Source organism: Neodiprion fabricii, chromosome 7 (assembly GCF_021155785.1).
Source record: "Neodiprion fabricii isolate iyNeoFabr1 chromosome 7, iyNeoFabr1.1, whole genome shotgun sequence".
Lineage (NCBI taxonomy): Eukaryota > Metazoa > Arthropoda > Insecta > Hymenoptera > Diprionidae > Neodiprion > Neodiprion fabricii.
Window position 1 is genome coordinate 24,230,613 of NC_060245.1, and position 20,762 is coordinate 24,251,374.

At 43.1% G+C, this 20,762-nt stretch overlaps 5 protein-coding genes across 12 annotated transcripts in view; 4 read left to right on the forward strand and 1 right to left on the reverse strand.

The window, feature by feature from the left end:
* The first annotated feature begins 1,310 nt into the window (after window positions 1–1,310).
* Window positions 1,311–2,491, forward strand: LOC124186181 (protein lethal(2)essential for life-like). Its single transcript, XM_046577644.1, has one exon. The coding sequence runs from the start codon at window positions 1,531–1,533 to the stop codon at window positions 2,113–2,115; it is 585 nt and encodes a 194-aa protein (XP_046433600.1). The 5' UTR covers window positions 1,311–1,530; the 3' UTR covers window positions 2,116–2,491.
* A 2,515-nt stretch (window positions 2,492–5,006) lies between these two features.
* LOC124186180 (protein lethal(2)essential for life-like) lies at window positions 5,007–6,243 on the forward strand. Its single transcript, XM_046577643.1, has one exon. The coding sequence runs from the start codon at window positions 5,244–5,246 to the stop codon at window positions 5,862–5,864; it is 621 nt and encodes a 206-aa protein (XP_046433599.1). The 5' UTR covers window positions 5,007–5,243; the 3' UTR covers window positions 5,865–6,243.
* Window positions 6,244–8,627: 2,384 nt separating this feature from the next.
* Window positions 8,628–12,169, forward strand: LOC124185970 (irregular chiasm C-roughest protein-like). The gene is made up of 6 exons (XM_046577231.1): window positions 8,628–9,228; window positions 9,539–9,668; window positions 9,800–9,999; window positions 10,112–10,438; window positions 10,514–11,032; window positions 11,303–12,169. The coding sequence occupies exons 1-6, from the start codon at window positions 8,850–8,852 to the stop codon at window positions 11,890–11,892; spliced, it is 2,145 nt and encodes a 714-aa protein (XP_046433187.1). The 5' UTR covers window positions 8,628–8,849; the 3' UTR covers window positions 11,893–12,169.
* Window positions 12,170–12,588: 419 nt separating this feature from the next.
* Window positions 12,589–13,989, forward strand: LOC124187216 (signal recognition particle 9 kDa protein). Its single transcript, XM_046579600.1, has 3 exons — window positions 12,589–12,847; window positions 13,168–13,236; window positions 13,318–13,989. Exons 1-3 carry the CDS (start codon window positions 12,776–12,778, stop codon window positions 13,411–13,413), a joined length of 237 nt encoding a protein of 78 aa, XP_046435556.1. The 5' UTR covers window positions 12,589–12,775; the 3' UTR covers window positions 13,414–13,989.
* LOC124187214 (band 4.1-like protein 4A) overlaps window positions 13,562–20,762 on the reverse strand; it is a 63,312-nt gene continuing 56,111 nt past the window's right edge. For 6 of the 8 annotated variants that reach the window (XM_046579592.1, XM_046579593.1, XM_046579595.1 and 3 more), the window contains 12 exons: window positions 19,644–19,741; window positions 18,010–18,130; window positions 17,765–17,852; window positions 17,555–17,671; window positions 16,672–17,196; window positions 16,363–16,583; window positions 16,166–16,241; window positions 15,962–16,056; window positions 15,694–15,852; window positions 14,902–15,190; window positions 14,097–14,203; window positions 13,562–13,721 (listed from right to left, as the gene is read on the reverse strand). In XM_046579592.1, the coding sequence (XP_046435548.1) occupies window positions 13,685–13,721; window positions 14,097–14,203; window positions 14,902–15,190; window positions 15,694–15,852; window positions 15,962–16,056; window positions 16,166–16,241; window positions 16,363–16,583; window positions 16,672–17,196; window positions 17,555–17,671; window positions 17,765–17,852; window positions 18,010–18,130; window positions 19,644–19,741 (1,933 nt within the window). In that variant the 3' untranslated portion in view covers window positions 13,562–13,684. The remainder of the gene's footprint in view (window positions 13,722–14,096; window positions 14,204–14,901; window positions 15,191–15,693; window positions 15,853–15,961; window positions 16,057–16,165; window positions 16,242–16,362; window positions 16,584–16,671; window positions 17,197–17,554; window positions 17,672–17,764; window positions 17,853–18,009; window positions 18,131–19,643; window positions 19,742–20,762) is intronic. The other 2 variants (XM_046579596.1, XM_046579597.1) reach the window with 2 other exon arrangements.

Sequence of the window (20,762 nt, forward strand, 5' to 3'; positions counted from 1 at the left end):
GATTTGTAAAGAGGATGTCCAGAAATAAACTCCAGCTGCTGTAAAGTGAAGCGAGAGCTTTTGAAAATAGCAGCTGTATCAATTTCTAGAAACGCATTTGTAATACCCAAAGCAATACAGGTCCGCTGAGCATTCACCTGGGCGGAGAGGCTAATAACAAGTCGAACCCTCCTCGAAGAACCCAGAAGGTGGTGGAACTAGAAATTCATCAACCGTAATCTGAATCAAGCGTGCAATACTTACATGCTCAACGAAATTATAACGGACTCTCCCAATTCGGATCAATACAGTCCACCGTGTTATACAACCGCTCCTGGATTATAAATATAACTTAATTAATTTACGGAATCCAGGCTCTGCTTGTGGATAATTGAAACAATAAATAGCTTGTTATGGCAGCCGCGTGATATACGTTTCGTAGCTGATTCTGCCTTAATTACGCTGTTTGCTAAGGAGTGAAAAAAATACGCGTTATTAGTAACTCCGAATTTGATCTGCAAAATAGTTCTTTCCTATATTTTCGTAATTTGAAGGATGTATATGTATGGTATAGTAGGGTGGTTCATTTTTTAACTTTTTTTTTTATGTTGCCGCTCGAAAAGTTTGTCAGAAATACTGGGAAAAAAAATTTCTGTAAAACTTGGAGAAAGTAGGAAAATATTTAGAGCTCGCTATCGATTAGTGTAATATTTTTTATTTATTTTTACAAACATTGTTCATCAAAAATCAGTATTGAAAACGAAACAGGAACATTAAAGCGACGCGATACTCCCATTTCGGTAACAAAAACTGTTATCCAGATGTCTCCGAGACGATTAATCCGTCGGATAAAAGACGAGAACAGCTAACTGCGGAATTGTTGGGCGCAGTTTGCTCTTGATTACACAAAAAACACGCTGTCGTAAACATTGAAAGAAATTAAAAACATGATAATAATTGGTAGCGGCTTATAAATAATTTCCTCCGTTCGCCAGGTTTTAATGCCATTTTCTTATCAATATTTGTCACAAGTTATTAAAGTGGCGTCTGAGAAATAAAATAAAACATTTAAAATGAACCACCCTTATGTACCGTACATTACTTGCGGGTTCGCATACGGTAGAGCAGATGCACCGAGTATCTGCACGTGAATTTTCGTCAAAGAAAAAGAAAGAATCACCGAGAAATTCGCGAGAAACTACGCCGCAGTTTATTTGTTCGATGCGTCGAGTAGATTCTCGTATCGTATCGTCTGCTGCGCGAGCCGGCCGGCAAGGCTCACAGCGTCGAGATTATTCCGCAGCAGACACGCCGCCACGCCGCGCCGGCTCGACGGTATAAATTGAACGCAGCTCGGGCCGCGTTTCAAAACAGTTTGAATCGCAACAGAGCAAACATATCAAGAAAGAAAGCGAAGCTGAGGCAAGCTGCATAGCTGTCAAGCCATTACCTGCGCAACATCTACAAGAAGCTAACATTACCCCGATTACTCGAAGCAAAGAGTGCTATTTACCGAAGAGAAGGAAGCATCGTCGTAAGGCCATCGAAAAAATGTCGCTGATTCCGTTGCTGTTCTCCAACTGGTGGGAAGACTTGGACGAGCCGCACAGCCTGATCGACCAGCATTTCGGTGTCGGTCTTCGCCCTGATCAACTCCTCGCCCCGTCGCTTGTCAACCGCAGATCCCCGGGATCCTTGTACTACAGACCATGGGGAGCTCTTCTCAATTACGGGAACACCGGCTCGTCGGTAGTCAAGGCCGACAAGGATCAGTTCAAGGTCATCCTTGACGTGCAGCAGTTCAAGCCCGAGGAGATAAACGTGAAGGTGGTCGACAAGTGCGTCGTCGTCTCGGCCAAGCACGAGGAGAAACGCGACGAGCACGGCTGGGTGTCTCGCCAGTTCGAACGGCGATACCTGATCCCCGATCAGTGCAACATCGACGACGTCTCGTCGAGCTTGTCCTCCGACGGCGTCCTGACCATCACGGCACCGAGGAAGGAGCAGCTCAAGGTCGAGGGCGAGAGGAGCATCAAAATTCAGCACACCGGGAAACCGGCCGTGAGGGATACTCCGAACCCTGCGACTACGCCGTCCGACGCTGAGGAGAAGCAGATTGCTAACGACGCAAAGTAATTTACCATTTTTTAAGATTGTCGAACTACGTACGAACTGATTGCTTTTCTCGTGTTTCCTGTACGAACGGACTGATTTTATTTTATTTTTTGTTTTTTTTTTTCATTTTGTAACCAATGTTACGATACCTATTATGCTTAATTGTAAGTTTTGTTTTCTAAAATTGTTTTCACTTCTGTCTCGGATGTAATATCACGTCAAATTTTATTAGTAATTTGATTCATTGTATTAATATAAGTATACAAATTTCCACTGTTTGTAATGTGATATCTGTTAACCAAAAAAAAAAAAGAAGAAAAAATGAATATACCACCATATATCGCTATGTAATGTACTGAAAATTGTATTTACGTAATAAAATATATTAGTACAGAAATGTAGAATGAAAAAGAATTGCTTCTTTACATATTAAACCCAGGCCTACCTCCTCATCCTGTAGCGTGAACAAATTAATTAATCATAAATTACATTTAATCGTAAGAAAAATAGAGTATCAATGAAATTCAGGCTATCTATCGGCGGACTATCTACCTCGAGAATGAGTAGTCGTTTTCCAAGTTTGTTTGTCACATCCTCGCTGGGAAGGAAACCTTATAAACGGCAGGTATTTGTTCAAACGTTTTATTGTAAATAAAATATACGTCTCAATGTCAATTCACTTGAGTTGCCTAAATTTATTCTCAACCTCGTTCATTCTTCGATTGACTGCCCAAATTACGGTCCTACAAAGTAATTAAACTAACATTGGGCGGCTGCAAGACCAAAATATTTGTCGGATTGTTGTCCACGGTCAGGCAGATTATTACGTGGCATTTTATGTACAATCAACGGTCCCGGTTTAATATCGTTGCCAGCCGCTTAAACAATAGATTTTGCATGATTCATTTCGAACTCGAATTACGATAAATTGTCAGTGAAGTTAAAAATAGTGCGATGACGTAATGTGCATGTTATTCCAGAAAATTATAATATTCCCTTTTCGAACCTGCTTCGTTTCAAACCATTTCATCAAACCTTCGTAGCTGTCAGAATCAATAAAACGGTGAATACTCGTCGAATTATTCAATTTATGATTTTTATCTCCTGACTATGGTAATTATTACTTTGTGGAACCATAATTCTTCCAACGATTCGTAGCATTGACGAGGTGGTGATGATAAATTTGCTGTAAATAAAACTTGTAAACAATGTAAAAATATGGGTATAACGGGTTATCACATTGTAAGCTTCCAGCGTATTCGCATTCACAGCACTGCATCTTCTCGACGCCAATGTGTCTGCGGCGTGCGTATAAGCTGCGCGACTTGTCAAGGTCAATAAGTTATTACAGCAGTGCCACTGCCATATATTTCAAATAAACCTAAACGGTAATTTTCTTGACCTGAGCTAATCTGCCTGCTGTTTGCGAGGCTAGATCCGAATTAACAAACCATGAAAAACGGCGTATAAAATTTTCAGAGAACGTGACAAAAGAGCGTAGATTCTTTTTTTACGTATGCAGGTATACGGGCTTGCGCGCATCGTTCTCACGTCAGTTTTTGCACGATGCACACTGCTCCGGACGAAACAAATAATATGTATAATATACGGACAAATGGACATAATATCCAATACGAATTGTCGAGTATAACACGGCTAATATAACGACTAACAAATACGTCTAGACTAACGTTCAGCGTACGTGGATACGTAGGCGTAAAATGCACAAGTATAAATAATATTATAGAAATATTTGAAAATGCTGCGTAACTCATCGTCAACGTGAACGATGCACGTATAGGTATGTGTATCTGTATGTGTGCCGGCTGCGACGTACATATGTATTATTATACATAGGTACAGTACGCAACCGTCGTCGGTCGATGCCGAATACTCTCGACGCGTCGCGACGGCCGACGAGACGCCTAACCTTACCCAACGTGACATTCAAAGCGAAACCGAAGCGGCGAACTTGCTGGGCGTGTCGGCCAGACGTACATATGTATGTATGCGCAGGTCTGTCTATAGACCTGATATGTGCGAACGTCGAGAAACGACTCGAAGCTCGAGTTTGCCGCTACAATGCAGCGGGGAAATTATAGAACACTTTCTCTCTCTCTCGCACTCGCGATTAGATGATGTAATTTTGATATTGAAGATTTACAGAGCGTGATGATTAAAATGAAAATAACAGCAGCCGGGGATCGAACTAGATCGTACGGGAAAATTGAAGAAACGTAGAGCGAAAAACGCGAAAATACAAGGCGTATCTACATTAGGATACGTGTTTACATCACCGTATTCATAATACACCGTAGGTCGTGTCTTCTTAACAATAAGCACGTGTAAGAGTGTGCAAAGTAATTATAAAAGTCCTCGAAGCGACTTCAATTGTATTTCTTGTAGAAATAATCTTACAAAAACAATTGTCAATATGTAACGTACATATAATGTACAGCCGAAGATTCTCGACGAAGATAATATCCGTAGAAGCTAGTAGAAGCTGGCAGAATAGGCGTTGGAAAAAGAAGAGAATAATCTGCAAGAAGAATTATTGTGTGAAATGAAAATCGCGTGAACATTGGTTACTGGATTTTGTTATATCCCGTCGAAAATTTTCCAGAGCTTTCCTGCAAATTCGGTAAAAGTTTCGTCCGTTCGCCCTCGTCATTTCTGTTTCTCGCCGAATAATCATCGCGCGTGAAATATATTGCAAACAAGAGAGAAAAAGAGAGAGAAGGATATAAATAAGGAGAGAAAAATACAGAGAGACAGAGAGAGAACGCGCGAAAACTGCATCGTTCTGCAGCGAGAACAGCCGAGAAACATCGCGAATTCTCCGGCTTACCCGAGCCTTCTAGAACCTCGATCCCCACCGCCAAAGCCAGGCGAGTCGCGCATAAATACCGGCGAGCAGGAACGCCGATCATCAGTTCGTTGGAAGCAACTGCGAGAGTCAGAAGCACCTACGATACACGTAGAAGTATATAAAAGCCATATACCGCGAGTCGATCGAAGAGAGAAGATTCAATCAGCGAATCAGACCTCGAGAAGAGAATCCTAAACCGTAAAAAGAAGTCTCAAGAGCTAGCCGTTGACCGGTTCGAGTTTTGAATCTCCGTTTAGAAGCACAAGAAAAACAAATCGTCATGTCGCTGATCCCGATGCTTTTCTCCGACTGGTGGGAAGACCTGGAGCGACCTCACAGCCTTCTGGACCAGCACTTCGGGCTACCCCTGCAACAGGATCAATTAGCGGCGAGTTACCCGAGGTCGTCGATCTACGTGGTGCCCAGAGATTCTCCGCGTTCGAGCGCGCATCTCATCCCCTCGATCTACTACAGACCCTGGGGTAATTTGCTGAGGCAAGGAGACGGCGGCTCGTCGGTGGTCAAAGCCGACAAGAATCAGTTCAAGGTGAGCCTCGACGTGCAGCAGTTCAAGCCCGAGGAGATAGACGTGAAGGTGGTCGACAAGTGCGTCGTCGTCTCGGCCAAGCACGAGGAGAAACGCGACGAGCACGGCTGGGTGTCTCGCCAGTTCGAACGGCGATACCTGATCCCCGATCAGTGCAACATCGACGAGGTCTCGTCGAGCTTGTCCTCCGACGGCGTCCTGAGCATCACGGTACCGAGGAAGGAGCAGCCCAAGGTCGAGGGCGAGCGACAGATCAAAATACAGCATACCGGCAAGCCGGCTATCAAGGATCAGGCTCCGGCTAAGGATCACGAACAGCAAGAGGATCAGAAGAAGAAGAAGTCCGAAAAGTAAATTTGCTCTTCGTTCGTATCAAATTTTCTAAAACATACGATACTTGTACTCGTTGCGAGTCATTATTCGCGTTGCATTACCTCGCACTTTCCTTAAATATAATAATTTTTTTATATCGTAGGCTATAATCGACGCAGTCGTAGTCTTAATTATAATTTTGTTTGTGATGTATACATTGCTTAAAGTGTATAACGATCCTTAAGATCGACAAGTCTGTCAAGTGGCATTTATTAATGTTAAAATTATTATTTCATTAGTCGGTATAATGAGTACCTGTACCCGTTAAGTGATGATCTTGCTTTTCTACTTTGTAAAACCCACCTTTTCACGTGTATCTCATGTATGAAATAAAAAAAATGTGTGTTTAGATTCACATAAATGTGTGTCTCCTTACTCGACTCTAATCCTCTTCGCTGATCCCCCACCTTATTCCCGTTGTTATCGATTCGTCGTGCTTATTAGGCCTGTAACATTTAGCCGTAAGCGTAATCACAATTCAAAGTTAATTCAATTAGATATTACTGTTTTATTGAAAGACTAGGTTGATAATTCAAATAAGCCAGGCGTGCCTGCGCGATAAATAGCAATCAAATAATTTCTCGAAACGTGTTATTTACACCCATCTATCGCATGCCGAAGAATTTCTCATCAGCAAAAACTGCTGCTCAGATTATTGCTGTAGTACAGGAGTAGAAGGAATAGTTAATAGAGCGTGCACCGCGTTCTGCGGTGCATGAATATTTAAATTAAATTTAAGCACAATCTGGCCTAGAATCTTTGTCCCCATTGACCGAATGGAATATATTTTTTGCGCACCCATTTTCGTGGCCTATGTAACGCGGCTTTTCGTTATACCACCTAGTCGCGGAAAGGCGTCCTGAACGTCTCTTTGCAACTTTTAATTCTAAACCTCAATCTGCATAAACCGTGTAACCATTCGGCGAATTGTCGAATTTTAATCAATGAGGTTAACCAAGCTTTGAAATATCAAACAGGGGCGACCTCACGTGGGGAAACCTTCGAATCTGCAAGTTAACAAAATACACGCTAGGTGGAAGTAGCTGGAGCTATCAGGATAAATGCGCAAGACCGCGTGGCGGCTTAGACGGCGCTTTCAAATGCTAACTTCGTTTCGACACGCTGATAACGTTAAAATTAAAAAACAGATTATTAATTTTAGTATAGAGAATCAAAGCGGGGAAATAGCTGAATTTTCGAAAGGGTTGCCAAGTTTTGGAACAAAGCGTTCAGACGTTTCTTCGGAACATTGCAAAGTAGATGGAAATTTTTCATTGCGTCACGTACAATGATTACGGATTTGTGTCGAGATGAGTAAAACAGAGGTATTATAACTTCTTGAAATTCCAAGTTACGTATTACGGTATCGTTCGCAAGTAGAATACGGTACCTCGGCTGCCTTCATTCCTAACAATTACAGTAAATCCGTACGGAGATGTGCGTATAAATTTCTTATGCAAAGAAGGTAAAAAAAAAAAAACGGTTGAAAAAATAATTAACAATCATAAAACATTATACATATTAGTACTATACGTGAGGTGCATAAACTCGAACGCGGTCGGTTAATGGCTAAAATTTGCACATCCGTCTTGAGTTTCTCTCATCTCGGAAACGGTCATCGTCATTGTGTAACCGCAACGATGTTGCCAAAAAGAATAAAAAGAAATAAAAAATTAACGGTTGCCGTATAAAGAAAAACTTGATACATCTTAGAAAATTGAAAGATCGCGAAATAAAACGAATTCTCAACCCAGTTGCAGGGTAATTATAGTAATCGCTCACTCAAGCCTCAGAAAAGAAAGACACGACTTTGCACAATAAAATTGACTTCCGATGCGTATTGCATACATCAGACGTTTCGAATCAAGACAACTATTGCGCATAGGTAATTGGGTTACGTTATTTACGATATTTTAATTCGAGCTCATTAGGTACTCGGAGAGCCGGGGATTGGAGCCTGTTGCGGTATACACGCAGACATAGCTAAACGGGCAAAGACGCGCGTCTAAAACATATACCCAACACAGTTTAAACGTAGGCATGTATTCGGTGTTCGACAGGCTGCAGAGACTGTGGCACGAGCTAATGGTATCACGCTCGAATAATAAGGAATAGGAAGGAATATAGCCGAGCAGGCATCGCGGAGAGGAGACAGGGTTGGATACGCACGCATGGGTTTGCTGCGCGTTACGTTTGGGGTCCCGAGTCCCAGTACGAGGCCCCGGTTTTACAAACACACAGTCCGCAGCCAACTGCAGTCAACTTTGCACCGCGCTTTCGACCCGGGTCAGTCCGACCGGACCTCCTCTACGCTTTCGCGACGCTCTTTAGATGGCCTAATTGCTTGGTTTGATTGTGACTTGTGACTTGCCTCTTATCGCAGCCCGCGCACATCTACGCACGCATACACGCAAACGGGTGAAAATCAGGAAGTAAATCGTCTAGCGACTTCCTCTCGAGGTTCATTCGCGAGGCTACCTGTGCCGAATTAAACCGAAAATGGTAGCGCAAGAGCTGACGAATACGATAGTTCTCGTATTTGCATAATTTTGTGTTAAAAATTGTAATTTACTTGTAATCGGAGGTGAGTAAAATTGAAAAAAAGAAAGCGACTTCTGAAAATTATATACCCTGGATTGTGCCGCACGCGCCATTCATTGTTAGCTAGGGGAGACATATGGCGAGGTAGAATTATTACTCGGTGGTAATACGCAACAGGTGTTCTCGGTCGGAAGTACGCCGGTCCGTTTGCGAAGTGATGGAAGGGTGCGATTCAATACTTGCGCTAGTGTCAGTTTGTTCGCAGAAGAGTGACCGAGTCGTTAAAATGTGAGGCGACAGTATCGAGAGAGTTAAATTTCGAAAGCTGAATCCCAAAGCGCTCGACGTAACCCGTCGATTTCGATTTTTCCCTGTAACCGCTCGATCAAACGCGCAAGTAATAATCATACATTGTCGATTTGAAAAATGAGCGTAAAATCCGGAAGCTACCTAACAGTATTTGCCCTGTGGGTGATTACGGCGAGAGAAATTTTCGTTACCGGAGAACAGAGGTTCGAAGAAACGCCAGCTCTGTATCAGGAAGTATCCTCCGGAGATGACGTTCGTCTTAGGTGCAGGGTGAAAGACAAAAGAGGGCAGTGTGTGTGGCAGAAGGACCGGAAACCGGTGGGCATTCATCCGGGAAAATATGAGTGGGCGAGCGATCGCGAGGGGGACTGTTCCATCCTCGTGAAGAGGGCATCCCTCGACTTCGACGACGGTCAATGGGAGTGCCAGGTCACCCCCGGAGATTTTGCCCGTCAGGACGCCCTCACATCCCCCCCGGCTCGCCTTCTCGTCAGAGGTAGGATTTATAACTCCCATCGGATTTCATTCTCCTATTCAAATTCTAATTCGGATCGGTTCTCTATTCCGTCACGAACCAGTTGACCCCTCTTTCTACGCACACGTCACATCAGCCTTCTTTCAACTTTGAAACACGTTTCCTCATTCATGTTGAAGGAGTTGGGATTTTTTTAAACCTACATACGCGCTGGATTAAGCGAACCGTCACCTACAGATAGACTAGCTATGATACTTTTTCAATTTCCCAAACTATCTCAATAAGTCGACGAAAAAGATACCCGCACGAACGCATCATCCTTCCGTTGCAGTAAGCCCGAGAAAACCGCGCCTCGAAGTCGAAGGCACAGTCTTGGGTTCAATCCTTACTCTGAGGGAGGGTCAAGAGGTAACGTTGTCCTGTGTCTCTAGATACGGAAATCCTCCTGCGCTGATCAAGTGGTACGCAAAGAATACGTGTTATCTGTGATTTTCTTGGTCCTAGATGTATGTTCATACGTATAGACCTGTAACCACCGGTAGAATGTCATTACAGATACGGAATGTACCGAATTCAACAATCATTTGCGCAGGTTCGTAGGTGGTAGCGAAGTTGCGTCTCTTAAGGACCAAACCAACGCGACGGAGGTCGACAATCCGAAGACCTGGGCGGCCCATAGCCTCCTTCGAATCCGTGGCGAAAGGGCAAATCACGGAAAGCCTGTTCGATGCCTGAGTATTCATCCGACCAGCGCGGTGCCAGCTGTGGCGGAGTCGAAGCTCGACGTTCATTGTAAGTTTGATCTCCAGGCGATAATGAAAAGCGATAGAAAAAAATAAAATGCAACAATGCGACGCATGAATATTCACCCTCTGTTCCCGCATAATACTCCTCCGTTGGTCAGATTCACCGGAAGTTAAGCTGGAAACGGTCCCAAGGTCTCTCGCTGCGGCGTTGGAAGACTCGGAGAGTTTCCTGAGTCTAAAGTGCCTCGTGGACGCGAATCCTCCCGCAGTGGTCAAGTGGTACAAAGACTCGGAGCCGGTGGTCGGGTTCAAGAACAGCGTCTTCCCCAGGGACAATCGAACGAACTCCAGCATTCCGGGAATGATGGGATTATCAGAGCTTCCATTCGAGCCTGTAAAACGAACGGACAAGGGCCTCTACTCCTGCAAGGCGTCGAACACGATCGGCGAAAGCCCGTCCGCTCACTATCGTTTCGACGTCCAATGTGAGCGCGGAAAAAACGAAATTTGCAGACTTGGAGAAGAATAATTGTCAATAATAACATCATCCTCTTGCCTAGATGGTCCCAGAGCGACTTCCGTTAACGACAGACGACAAGATGGAGGGGGGCCTAAGGTGGAAGAGCCGGTCTTTGCCGTCCTGGGTTCAAGCCTCGACACCTTCGAGTGCGAATTGTTCGACGCGAATCCCTCGGCGATGTACAGATGGGTCCACCTCCGGGGGGGCACCAACACCGAGATGATCTCTAACCCGGGGGACCGGGCGGGGGACGCCGGGCGTCGTCTGCGCCTGGAGAACGTCCAATGGTCCGACGAGGGTGAGTACCGATGCGTCGCCTACAACGTGATAAACGGGGTACGTCGAGAGGCGTCGAGCGACGCTCGCTACGTCCTCCACGTCACAGGACCCCCCGAAATCCAGACGGGGGCCTCGTCGGCTGGCGAATCCGCGGACGGGGGCGACATCCGGTCCATCGGGTGGGCCGGGGAACCGGTTCACAGACTGAGGTCCCGGTTCTGCTCCAGGCCTCCACCTCGCCTCGTCGCTTGGCAGTGGGGGAGCTCGCACATCAGGGCTGGTGAGTGATGTTCGATTGCGGTGGTGGAGAGTAGGGATGGAAGGAGAGTTCTAAGTGCAGATCCCAATACACAAAGACACGGCACCTTTTTCCGGTGATCGGTACAGTCAATTGAAATGAGAAAAACCCCCATACGAAGAAAAGGGTTTGTGTCTGAGCTGTGAAGCGGGTAAAAAGCGACCATTCGGATCTGTACCCAGAAATCTCCTGGTACTACTACTACGGAGAGTTGCATGTAGCAATTTAATATCCGAGCGATTGAATTTCCAGGAGAAAGCATTCCGCCGAAGTACGAAGCGCTTCCGTTGGAACCGATTATCGAGAACAAGATGGTGACGAATTGCTACTGGGCGAAGCTCGAGATAAAGGATTTGCAGAAGGAGGACGCGCGGGTTTACACGTTGCTGGTGGAGAGCGAGAAGGGCAGGGATTCGACGAATGTTCTTTTGCTGGTGCGGGACCCGATGGGGACGCGATTGATCGCGGCAGCCGCGGCTGTCGGGACTTTGTTTCTCCTCGGGCTATTCGCGATCTGTCTTTACGCCGCGTTCAGGTCTAAACGAACCGATTTGTACAGCCAGGAAGTTGAGGAGGGTAGCATTGCGGCGGACGCTTTTTACAGTCCCACGTCTACCGTCGACAGGCAGAGAATCGCCGATCAGTCTCAGATGCAAGCTACCCAGGATCAGACCAAACCTCTGGCTAACAATAAAGAGACGTTGCACGAAAGCCCGCTCGCTGTTCTTTACGGATACGATCACATTTCGAAACAGGCGGCTATGACTAGGTCGCCGATGAGCCCAGAAGCGCTGAAAGTTAGGAGAGCCCCCGTCGTTCTGCAGGCTCCAACGATAGTTTAGCGAACGTTAACGTTAATTCGCATGTTGAACGAAACACGTATTGATACAAATTTTTACCGAAAAGCTGCTTTCACGCACTATACTTGCTATCATACGCGTGGGATATTGTATTATTGATTATATAAAGATTATTCTTCTACGTAAAAAACACATTGTCCGTTTTTCTTCAACGATTAAATATTTTTTACAGAGTCTGAAACCTTAATTGTTATCTATACAATAATCACTAATAATTCAATTACCGTTCGCTTCTAAACCATAATTGTTTGACATAATGTGACACCTATAAGCTTTTATTACCATTAATTATCATACTAATTATATTTAATTATTTATTGTTTTCATTGTTGTATTTTATAGGAATAAAAAATAAATATGAATAAAAAAAAAACGATAATAAAAGTTGATAATTAAAGTCAAAATATCGTTTACAAACAAGTAACGTATCCCCCGAAAGTAACATCACAACGCAATATGGCGAATGGCAGATAACTAACTTGTTTTGATAGCGACGCAAATTGTATTGTGAAAATGTAATATTCCAATTTTTAATAAGCACCGTATGATGTTTTTAATCGATATATACCACAGAGGATAATCGAGGTTCAGGACCTGATGTTATATCGAAATGACGAATGAAATTTAAGAAATGCGAATGGCAAGACCCGTCTACGAGTCTCGTAGTCTATGACCGATCGACTCCTCGTTTACGACGCGTGGAGACAGGTGGCCCAGAGATCCATGACAAACCGTCTCTGTCATTTGTAGGTTGGTTGAACGAGTATGAATGTTTATTTAAACGTGTGACTAACGGTAGAAGAACAGTTGATTAACGTGAAAGCAAACGAAAGCGCGTCCATTTCGCGGAGGTTCAATAAGAATAATGACGTACCTTAAGTCATGGGAAGAATTCGAGAAGGTAGCTGAGAGGTTATATCTCCAAGATCCACTGAAGGTTTGCCATTTCACTTTTATTCTCTTCCACTTTGACAGTAGTTTATTCACCCTATGGATGAATAAGATTTTATTAAAACTTGACTTGGTGCAAAATTTCTGTCAATTGCCAAACTGTTCAAATCATAACCTATATGTTGATCGTTGCGGTACAGTTAACACCAGCTGTGTACAATGACGCCGATGATAAATTTACATGAATGCATAAGTAGGAAGAGTCGATCATTTGTAAAGATACTAATATTCCAAGTATTGTCAAATGATTTGTATGTCACCCTTGTTAACCTTTGTCTAACTTACTTGTTATTTCGTTTGTTCCAGGCTCGGTACACAATGAAATACTGCCATAACAAAGGTACTTTATCCCTCAAGCTCACAGACAATCGTACGGTAAGTAAAGCGCAAAGCACAAGTTAAAATGCTGTAATATTGTCGCAATCGTGGCTAAATCGTTCATCGTTTCACTTGCAGTGTTTGCAGTACAAAACAGAGATCGCGCAAGATCTGAAAAAGATGGAAAAATTCATAGGCAACCTGATGCGACACATGGCGTCCAAGGACAACTAATATTTATTACTATAGGAATATATTGTTTAAATAATAACGATGAAAAAGGATGAAACGAAAAAGAAAAACAAGGTATTCACAAGGATTCTAAAGTCCGTTTCTTTTACGATACATATATGTATATAGTATATTCATATAGATTTTTTTAATTTCTGTCTTTCATTCCATTGGGATAAAAAAAAAAAAAAAAAAAAAAACAGTTGCTCTTTCGTTCTTTAATATACAATATGTGCATTGAAATTATTCTTCATTTGAACTTAAAGCTCGGTGCTTATTTCGGCCTGCTTCTGTGTCGGCGAGTCAGAGTTCTGTAACAACAGATAAATGTTCAATTATTACTTGTTCTTCATTCCGGCGATGGATGGATTAATCATCTTTCATAATTGCAATAGATACTTACAAATCCACATGCAAGAAATAGATTATGTGTATTTGGAAAATGAAAAGAAATCACCCGCCATGACTCAATTCACTCGTAACCTGTGCCACTCTTGTTTAATACCGAAGAAAACTATGTGAAAATAAAGTGGCAGAGGACGATTTGCAAAGGGAAATAAATTTTTTGAAAACAAAAAAGTGAAAACAATATTGAAAAAATAAGATCGTTGTTGTACTTGGCTGCTTCTTACAGTCACAATGGGATAAAGAGAGAAGCATCTGCGCGGAGGGGCGAACAAACTTACGATATAATGGGCTGAAGAACTGCATCCAAAGTTGCGTCAGCGGGAGGGTAGATTTCTTGATTTGAAGACAGATCATAGCGTCCCTCTCCCCCCAATTTCTTTTGTTGCTATACCAAAGAAAACTATTTTTTACTAAACTACCACACAGCAGATCAATAAATACAATAGTCTACCACAGTTTCGTTCATCAGCATTTCATTAGAAATTTCGTTTAAACCATCATGATAACAATTAACTGGTGAAACACTGCCAGGATATTTCCATAGTTCAACTGAGAATATTCACTGCAAATTATACTTCTAATAAAATGCTCAGATTTGACACACACAAATACGTAGATCACCTTTGCCGTATTAGTTCAATCGTAAGCATTACGCAAAATAGAACTTTATCGAAACTCATCAAAAATAAAATAGTTTGGTCAAGTTTCAGAACGCAGTTCTTACAAGTGCAAAAATACGGTAACTGCGAGTAATATTGAAAGCAATAAGCAAAATCCGCGGAAAGCCAAGTTTTGCACACAGTTTTGAAGTTTAAAAGTAAGGTAATTGTCATATTCAACTCTAGCCTATCTTGGGGGTATGATTGAAGATCTGTAAGTCTATCACACATTGTAAAATTGTCGCGACAAGTTTTCATATCTGCAATAGTTTATAATAAGGTAGTTTATCTACTTAATTGTGCAAAGAGCAATTTGTCTTCATACGGGAAACACAAAACGGACACACACAGGATGTGAGACTACGGTATTAGAAAAAGAAGTATTTAGTTCGGCGTTTGTTGATGGATAATTCAAAATACGTACAACTCTTGTAATTCGGGTGCTGCCCGCAGAACTTGAGCAGCAGCTTGAAAAGTCTTGAGGAGTGCTCTCGCCTAGTCCGCTGTCGATATTATTCCCTATCAATATCCTGCCGCCGTTACGACGATAATCAAACTCCTTCCTTGAATTATATTCGTTTCTAGCGCCGCAGAAATGTTTTGAATCAATTCGACCCGCAGATCTCGACGAACTTAAGTTATAACTTCCATCGCGACTATGATGAGCGGTTCTTCTCTCTCTCTCTCTTACGCCAAGTGATCCGAAGTTCATTCTGAAAGTGAATCGTTGACAATCTAGGCCTGCAGGAAGGTTCCCGTCGGGGGAAAGACATAGGATACACAACATAACAGTACATAAAATTCGCGGTTTTTGCTTGCGGTAAAGCAGCAAAGTTGCCTGCAGCCAGGTAGATACATATACGTACAAAATGAAATAAACGGGTGCGTCAAGCTGTTAATCAGTGATTTATTAACGGACTCATGCTTTTCGAATAAATAAGGGGGCGGGGTGCATGCTTAGACAATGTATACACATGCTTGGAATAAATAAAAAAAAAATCGATACAAAAATGGAGACAAAAAGAAAAAAATTTATGCATAAAAAAAAAAACACATGCAATTAAAAACGAGTAAAAACGAAACAACAGATAAGGCTATTCTCGTCTGGGTGTATTATTACGTAAAATATAAATTTTAAACAATGACTACGGATCCCGTCTCGTCCTCGATAGGAGGGGGTCCGTGCAGTATGCAGCTTGTCTTGAGATCATCGTACCTAGGTAGAGCAGTCGTTTCGACATCCTCAGATCTAGGTATCGGAGGTATCTGCGAATTCTGTACTGCCGACTGAGACGACTGGACGATAGTGTACGGAATCTCTCGCCTCTGCTGCTCGCTCATTCCCGTTGTGTCGATCAAGCCAAACTCCAAGTGCCTGAAAGAATTTTAGAAAGAATAAATTTCATCCACTTACACAGTCACTTAACGGCATCCGACGAGTCAAAATTTTGGTCACAATTTATCGCGCTTTTTCGCAATCTTACTTTCGAAGCTCATCGGGTAAATGCTGCTTGTGAGACGAGGACGGACTTCTGTGCCTGCTCCTGTGCCTTCTCCGCGGTTCCGTGTGACTCACCACCTAATAAAGAGAAGAAAAAAAAAAACAAAGCTCGAAATTACTTAATCTTCACCCGCTGGCCTCATATTCAATTGCTCCGTTCGCGTTGATCGGAATATCAGGTGCTTACCACAGCTCGTTGAACTCCCTCTCCCTTTCTCTTCTGCGCCTCTCTCCACTGGGGTTCCGAATCGACGAGTTCATGCCTAAGCAAGTATGATAACAATAATATGTATGTATGCGATACGCCTTGTATAATACGAGTTACGGAATGATTTTTTTTTTATCCACCCAGAAACGGGTTGTCAACCAAACGTACGTAGTTACCTCGAGTTACGAGAGCTCCTGTGTTTCCGACGGTGTTTCCGATGCCCGGACCGCGAATCCGAGCCCCTTGACAACTCCGACTCGCAATCCGAGTGTCGACTATGCCTTCGGTGACTGTGGCTGTGGCTGTGACTCCTCCGCCTGTGACCACCTCGGCCGTGACTGTCTCCCGAACTCTGGCTCTCCACTGAGCTACTCCTTCGCTGGAGTCTGCTCAGGAGCTAAAAAAATCCAGAGAAACGTACAGGATGCAAGGATTCCGTTCCTTGGCTAATAGCAAGAGCAAGAAAAATGCCAAGCGCAACTTACAGCCGGCGCGGTGCCCGCGGAGCGGACCGACCGAGGACTGGACGAGGTGTAAAGTCCCCTGGGTTGACTCTGGGTCCAAGGTGCGCTTCTCGTGCTCCTGGTGCTTCTGGGACTAGTATCGTTTTGTTGAGTACCGTTGGCGAGGTTCGAGGTCGAAATACTGGATACCGGTACGGGATGAGAGACGGCGTTTGGAGCGGGAACCTCGACGAACGGTCCGGCCATTTCCTGTCCCTCGACAACGCGTCGCTGGGCGCGTCTGCTGGGAGCCCTTTGAAAGGCGGGCGCGGGATTCCGTATCCTGGCGCCGTGGTGCTTCTCGGATCCCGAGGATTGCGGGCTGTAGGAACGGAACCGGGAGTACGGGCTCAGAGGCGGAGGCCCCGTCGCCATAAGACGGAAGAAAGCCTGATGCTCGAGGCAGCACTTCCAAAGATGACGGCAAGCCCCTCGGGACGGCGTTTCGAAACCGTGCGTACGCTCCTCGGAGTTTTTCTCGCTCACTCGGAGCATGAAGTACCTGCCCTACGTGCCATTATTTTAATCACGATACTTGTGCGCGGAGCGCAGCAGCCTTTCAACAGCAGGTAAGATACGTACTCTGCACGTATATGTGGGTATGTCTATACATGAAACAAGTATTATAGGCATACTGACATAAACTAGCGCGCCGCCTCGTTAATTGTTATATATCTTCGGGGCAGAGAAACTTTCAAAAGGTGAATAAGAAAACATTCTGAATACCACACGAAATATACCTGCTATTAGTATTAATATTATCGTGTAACTACTTTTTATATTGCTGCTTTCAGTTTTACTATTCGCGTGTATCGTGCGATGTTAATTATACTAAAATGTGCACGGTGTTTAGGTGTTTACCTACCTTGTAATAGATTTTATTGATTCTCGGCCAGTAGTAGTTTCCCACTTTGTTCTTATTTCGTAAAACTATGATGCCGCTCGGTGTCAGGCCTAGGAAATAATCCACGTTGTCTTCACCCTGCGGAGTTGGGAAAAAATTAAAATTATCACGTACAAAAAATGCACTCGGTTATCGCGACAACCGTTGCTTAAACTTGTCTTTGGGACGTACCAAAACTGGATGCAGATCAACTCCGTACATCTCGAGCCATTTCACCTTGTCGAGGTAGTTGAGCTCAGCGGCCGAAGGAAGTTGACCTCTGGATAATAACAATTGATCAATGTACGATAACACAATTTTTCTAATGCTTAATCCGCGTCAACTGTAAACGATGAGTATACCTATACATATGTGTATTTACACATATAGCTGACCTGCAATGGAACGAAAACAACTCAATAAAACTCTCAACTCACACGAGGCTTTTGTGTAATTCGGCGATTCGGGATTCCAGCTCTGCCGTTTGATTGGCGAGAAATCGAAACTCGGTCACGTAACCCGTCGAATGTCTTCTCGTGTCGTAGTCTCCGAGTTCCGCTATAATTGGGTAATAAAACGAAGAGTGAGAATTCGTTCGTATATCAATATAAGCAGGTATACAGGGAACCACGCGTTCTCCCATATAATTAAATCGCAGCTCGTATGCTGCTACACCACGTAACAACGTATATCGCGTGCGATATGCCCATATTATCAGACGTACAATGTAGTAAGAAAATTTTTATACAAGAAATATCGCCTCCCAATTTATTCCGCGTTTCTGTACACGTATGTATACCGTGTATATAACTCATGTATATGTATATATAGTGCACACACAACGTGATCGAGGACTGTCACCCACAGGCGACCAACGTATTCCGACTGCGACTGAAACGTTTTTTTATTCCGTATAGTCAATTTGCCGTTTGCGAATTACAGCTGTTTGAAATTGGAGAAAGAGATTTTTACGAGAATCGCATTTGTTACAGCCTGTGGGGCGATAGTCCTGGGTCACCGTGTATATATCTTTCTCGAGTCGGCTTGAATTATCATCATGGGAACGTGTACAAAACGGAAGCCAACTCCCCTTTTCACGTCGATAAACAATGATAATTTCACAATTAGCATGACGAAGAGTTCCGCACCTCGCCGGAATTATTCTGCCTTTCAGTTATCACTTCTTTTTCAACACTTCAAAATTTTATTTTCCCTACTTTTCGTCAAATCCTATGACCCCATATAGTTTGCCATTAAATTCTTCTCTACGCCTTGTCATTACGGACTCGTATTACCTGTATGTTATATTTCTGAGCCCGGGTAACGTTATTACCGTACGGTATAAACTTGCAGGGTGATAACTGATAGGTTGCTCGCATTAACGGGCCGGTTAATTGGCACGGTCACGCGTTTACAAAAGAAATAATACGAGAGTGGTTGAAGCGAGGCTAATTACTAAACGTGTTTAAGATAGAGTATTTAATATATATATATATATACATATATGTATGTACGTTATACATACATTGTATGCGAACGAGTATTCCGGGTAACTTGAACTCGTATATTATAAAAAGGTGACGATTATTCAAGGTTTTATAGATTCTTGATTTGAAAACCAGTACGAGAGCGAACATTTCTCAAACGATTTTATACAAGGTATGAAATTACGCAAAACTGGAAGTGCGAATGACATACGTGCAAATGATACGTATAAATCTGAACTCGGATCGTTAATCTAGACGTCAGTCGTACGGTCACAATTAGGCTCGTGTTGAATTAAAAGACGTATTTAACGAAAAGAAAGAGAATAAAAGCGGCAATCTTTTTTTTTTTTTTAATTAATTATTTTTTATCACGACGTCGTCGATCGAACCGCAACGGAAAATTAAGGTTGCTAATAACAAGTTGCCGGGGCTTTCGATCTAATTGTATAATTGCAGCTTGTGGTATACAAAGACGGCCTAATTGCCGATGAAAGTTAAACAGATCATGGTATTGATTATAGGTGTGTGTGTGTGTGTGTGTGTGTGTGTGTATATTTCATGTATAATTATGGCGGTAATCTTACATTGGACAACGTAGGCTCCAAGCTCGGCAGCCAAATCGAAAGACACCGGAAGTCTACCTTGTAGAATATCCTGTTTCACTTGAAGAAAGAATTGATACCTGAAACGAAATATACGAATATGTTTTTCCGATGTTTCTATACCGTGTAAATAATTAAGATTAAAACGTAATTCGATGTTTTTAATTTTTGTGACACTTCTTTCTGAAGAGTTTGAAATTCTTCAATTTAGTTTCCTGGCTAAAAATCATCGTATAAAAAACATCCCCCGTGTTTTCGGAAGGCCCGAACATCATTATACTCGGGATAATTGAAGTGAGAGAAACAGTAGGAAAAACGAAGAAGATAAATGTGAAATAAATGAAAAACAAGAAGAAACTAATAACATAAAAATAAAGGAAATTGTAAAAATGTTTAAAATAATAATAATAACAACCTGAAAGTCAAAGCCTCCGGGCGAAACTGTGGCTATATACGGATGCAATACACGTGTGTGAATACCTACAGATACCAAACGTATGTAAAACGTACGTCCGTGAAAGAGGATTATATCAAGTGCGAGAGGAGAGCGCAATAAGCGCGTGTATAGAGAGCGAAGAGAGCCCGAAGCGTTTAGCTTTGTACGGACGAATATGTACGTACATACAGGTACGTGGTTGTAGAGAGGCAGGTAAGGATACAAGCAGACTGAAGGCATTAGCGTATTGTATACGCGTTAAAATACGTAGCAGGTTGTAATAACCGGCGAGATTTTGTTCTTTGTAGGAGGAAAGAGTCAAAATGGTAGATTTTAAACCTCCGGAATGCCAGGGGCTCTATAATTTTCATTTTCGGGTCAGTAATTGGTCTGCGGACTTAATTGCTAGGGTCCGGCACACCACCGCGGGCTTCGTGAGTAAGCCTTTAAGCCTTGGGCCAAATACGAAATATTTCTTCCTTCCACCCATCCCTGTAATGCTCTGCATCTACAGCTTATACCTATACCTGTATCCTACATCCTATATCCTATCTCTACCTCATACCTACGGTCCAAAACTCGACGGATTCTCTTTCGCTGCTACAAATCCCTATATATACGAGTACAAGGCATTTCCTAACTCGCGATTCTATCGCTAACTTATA